This window comes from Rosa chinensis, chromosome 2 (assembly GCF_002994745.2).
Source record: "Rosa chinensis cultivar Old Blush chromosome 2, RchiOBHm-V2, whole genome shotgun sequence".
In the NCBI taxonomy this organism is placed as follows: domain Eukaryota; kingdom Viridiplantae; phylum Streptophyta; class Magnoliopsida; order Rosales; family Rosaceae; genus Rosa; species Rosa chinensis.
In genome coordinates this window covers 44,121,159-44,124,853 of record NC_037089.1, presented here as the reverse complement: position 1 = coordinate 44,124,853, position 3,695 = coordinate 44,121,159, and the positions used below count along the sequence as shown (strand labels likewise).

General features: G+C 37.6%; 1 protein-coding gene across 1 annotated transcript; it reads right to left on the bottom strand.

Annotated features, from left to right (window-relative positions):
• Positions 1-1,030: 1,030 nt before the first annotated feature.
• On the bottom strand, positions 1,031-3,350 carry LOC112188898 (glucosidase 2 subunit beta). The gene is made up of 6 exons (XM_024328127.2): positions 3,190-3,350; positions 2,892-3,005; positions 2,425-2,520; positions 1,681-1,863; positions 1,498-1,603; positions 1,031-1,400 (listed from the first exon to the last, which is right to left on the bottom strand). The coding sequence occupies exons 1-5, from the start codon at positions 3,296-3,298 to the stop codon at positions 1,500-1,502; spliced, it is 606 nt and encodes a 201-aa protein (XP_024183895.1). The 5' UTR covers positions 3,299-3,350; the 3' UTR covers positions 1,031-1,400; positions 1,498-1,499.
• Between the last annotated feature and the right edge of the window lie 345 nt (positions 3,351-3,695).

Here is a 3,695-nt window from a genome sequence, read left to right as displayed (position 1 = left end):
TTGTCAGAATTAACAGAGACGTGACGGAAAATGACCGCAGGTATGATGTTGATACGAAAAATTGAGTCTGGGTACTACTTTGGTAACTTTGTAAGTTCGGGTATCATATTGTCAGTCACCCAAGTCTCTAGACACTGTTGGTGCAAAAAACCATAATCTGAATCATTCATTTTCTAGACTTTGAACTTATATATATATAATGGAGAGAATATCACAAATGGTCATTCAATTTGCACACGTTAGAACATCGTTCGACGAGAAGGTCAGAAGACTTAGCAATCTCACTCAAAAAGAGAAGCTTCCCAGTCAGTGTTCGACACTTTGATCACTCACTTTTTAAATATATCACTTTGGTTACTCAACTTTAACTCTATTATTCACTTTACTCAGTCCATTTTTTTTCATTAAAAACAAACTTTATTTGCCACAATATCAATCATATTTTCATCCAACCAATCGTGAAAAATTGAGAAATCTGAATTGGAATGATTGGGAGGAGTGGCTAAAGTGAGACAAAATGCTCATTTGATGACTAAAGTGATTGATAGAGTAGTAGTTGAGTGGCTAAAGTGATATATTTGAAAATTGAATAATCAAAGTGTCGAATGAGTCATAATTAAGTGACTATTTGTGAAGCTCTCCCTATATAATTTTACATCTCATCTATATGTCAACAGAAGGACCAAATATATTCTTATTTATGCATTGTCTGTTACACAATCACAAAAAACACCACATACTGTAATATACCCGAACCAGGAAGGTAATGGCATACAGCCTCTGGAAGGGTGTGCCGCGTGAAACTACGAGGGTCGGCACTGCTAGTGCTAGGATTTCTTTTTCATGGGATCCATGCTTACACAGTTACACTAATGATGATAGCCTAGAGAAAATACGAATGAGGAATTTGATGACTTAAAAACCACAAAAAATGTTTTAGCTGTCCAAAATACTTGCTGTTTTCTTTTCTCACATGCTGTAATCAACTGAGCACAAATCTACTACTGTGTTGCACCAAAGATACACAATGCACTCGTAATATCATTTTTATATATATGAAACTTTGAGCAAAATTCTCTAATTCCCAAAAAAAAAAAAGGTGTAGTTTCTTTGCATTTTGACCAACCCCTAAGGCCCATTTGCAGATTCTGTACTAAGCTTCAGATCATTACAACACTTTTCTGATAGTAGTTGCGATTTGCTGGACACATACATCCATGTTTGTAAATTCTTGCCATAAGCTTCTGACCAGTTTAAATCCATCAACAATTCTGTAGATCTAGACTCTTCCAAGTCTTGTAAGGACCAATAAATCCTCCAGCACTTCGTTTTCTTGAAACCCATACACAGATCCTGAGGAAGCACGTCGGCCAAATATTGGTATAGGACCAGAAAAAATACTGCAAATACCATTTTGATAGCCTGTTAGGTACACACAGAGATAACAGGAGAAGTCTTCGATCATATTGCCAAAACCAGAGGTACAGATTATATTACTTTTAACGATGATGTCTTCGTTTTGATCTGGCATGACGATGGAATATCCGGCAAACCACAAAAACACTAGCAATCACTAATTGTACGATTATTATTATCTTCAAACCTGTAAACAACAAAGGGCAGACTTATTTTCAAACAATATTTTCAACTACACCAAAAGTGCATGAAACCAAAGACTACCTTTAAGCTTCTGAACGAAGTCATCCAGACTGACTCTATTTTCGGTTTGCTTTTTGTCAACATACCCTCGATCCCGAACTCTAGAGAAGCGGTGGTCAGTTTTGTACTCAACATTCCCACCCATGATGCATGTATTTGGACAATTGAGACTACCATCATTCTCATCACTTCCATCGCAGCAATCTACAGTTATAGTGCAGGGAGTCTTGGAATTAAAGAACATAAGAAAAAACCTAAAGTCATTGATTGTAATACATAATGGGACTATGCAGTGAAAAGCAAAAACATAATGAGATAAATTGGATCAGTCCGGTACTATTCAGGCAAATATATCTACTGGGCAAGGAAGACAACTTGTATGGGCCAAGTTCCTGATATTAAACGGAAACTGAAGCAAAATAGGACTTTAGAGCTTAGAATGAGGCCAGGCTATGAAACAGTGCCATTTCATAAGGAATTCCATTATCAGTTTTGATTTGATCCTCCCCGGAATTGGAAAGCAAAAGATGGATTTTGTTCAGGTAAATATACCATCCAGTCATCCGAACTAGATCAGCCGCATAATAACACACAAACATATTACCTCAATTCCTTAATGGGAACATTCTCAGTACAACTTAACTGCTAACCCCCAGGCCATGTACTAATTTATAGCATTGAATTAATAAAAAATACCTTAACTAGTGATGTGAATGTACACAGAGAGAAAGAAGTCAAAAAACTTATTTTACAAATGCTACTTACCACAAATACGATCATTAACTCGAGAAGAAAATATGAACTGTGGTGTACTTCCAATATTACGACAATAAAATTTGCCTGCAGGACAAGCAGAAGTCCCTGAAAATACAAGAAGCTATGTGACTTGCCACGACACAAAAATTGGGATTTCTTTCAACTAGTACAAGACTTATCCTCAGGGAATTCCCACAACATTTATGAGGATAACAAGAGATGGTAAAGTTTAACAGTATTGGTCATTCATCTTACCTGATAATTTTATGGCATGTGGATTGAAGAACTTAAGAACTCAGTTTCATAATAATTTAATATCAAAATGTTATAAGTATAATAGTTTACTTATGTCGTTCCAATACAGAAACTTTCAAAACCAGAACCAATGAACAATACGAAGCCTTCATTTCAAAAGAAAAGAAATGGTACATACACAGACTTATAAAACTACTAGAAACTGAAAAGCAAAAGCATACCAGGCTCGTCAGTCCCATCAACACAGTCACAGAAATTATCATTGAGACGGTCTCTGGTGAACGACTTGGAATCGTCCTTGCACTTGATCACCTCCGGAGCAAAGTACTTTTCATCTGCATCCAGAGAAAAAACCCAAATTCAATAGAGAAAAAACCAATCAAGCATCTGGGTAATGCCCCAAAATAGAAATGCCAATGAAGACCCAATTGTTATTGGGATGAAGAGACCCATCTCAAATTTTGAAATTGTTGGTGTACCCAAAGCAACCGAGATACTGAGAGAGAGAGAGAGAGGTACCGAGTGGATGAACTCCAAGAAGAGATGGATTGGAGAATGAGCGAACAAAGGAGAAGGACGAGACCAGAAAGAAACAGGCGGAGACTGACCATATGAAATTCGTCTCCATGTCTGTTGGGGACTTGGGGAAGTTCCTCGTAATGTATTCTTTTGAGTTTTGAGTTTTGACATAAAAGCAAAACAGGAGAGGAACTATGTTAGTGGTTACTGTTAGTCAAGGTCAACAGAGAAATTTTCACCAAACAACAAAATCATTACAAGGTTTAGGCCTCATCATGGGCCGGGCTAGGGCCAGCCTACCCTAAATTTTAGGGCTTAGAGTAGGACAGAGCCGGACCAGGCTTTGATCGAGTCAACGAAACTTAGGGCGGTGCCGGGCCGGGCTAAGGCTTCAAAATGCAAGCTCTTACCCACCCTTAAGGTCCATTCCACAAGGGCCAAAAGGGCCGGGCCGAGCTTTTGTTTAACTCACATAAAACCAAATTTTGCTGAGTAAAAAATTTTAA

Bases quoted from the DNA above. Each gene is read 5' to 3' on its own strand.
- LOC112188898 (XM_024328127.2), bottom strand. From the start codon at position 3,298: ATGGAGACGAATTTCATATGGTCAGTCTCCGCCTGTTTCTTTCTGGTC. The intron at 2,521-2,891 runs GTATGCTTTTGC...TTGTATTTTCAG, and splicing joins TGATGGGACTGACGAGCCTG to GGACTTCTGCTTGTCCTGCA. The intron at 1,604-1,680 runs GTAGTCTTTGGT...TGTTGTTTACAG, and splicing joins CTTCGTTCAGAAGCTTAAAG to GTTTGAAGATAATAATAATC.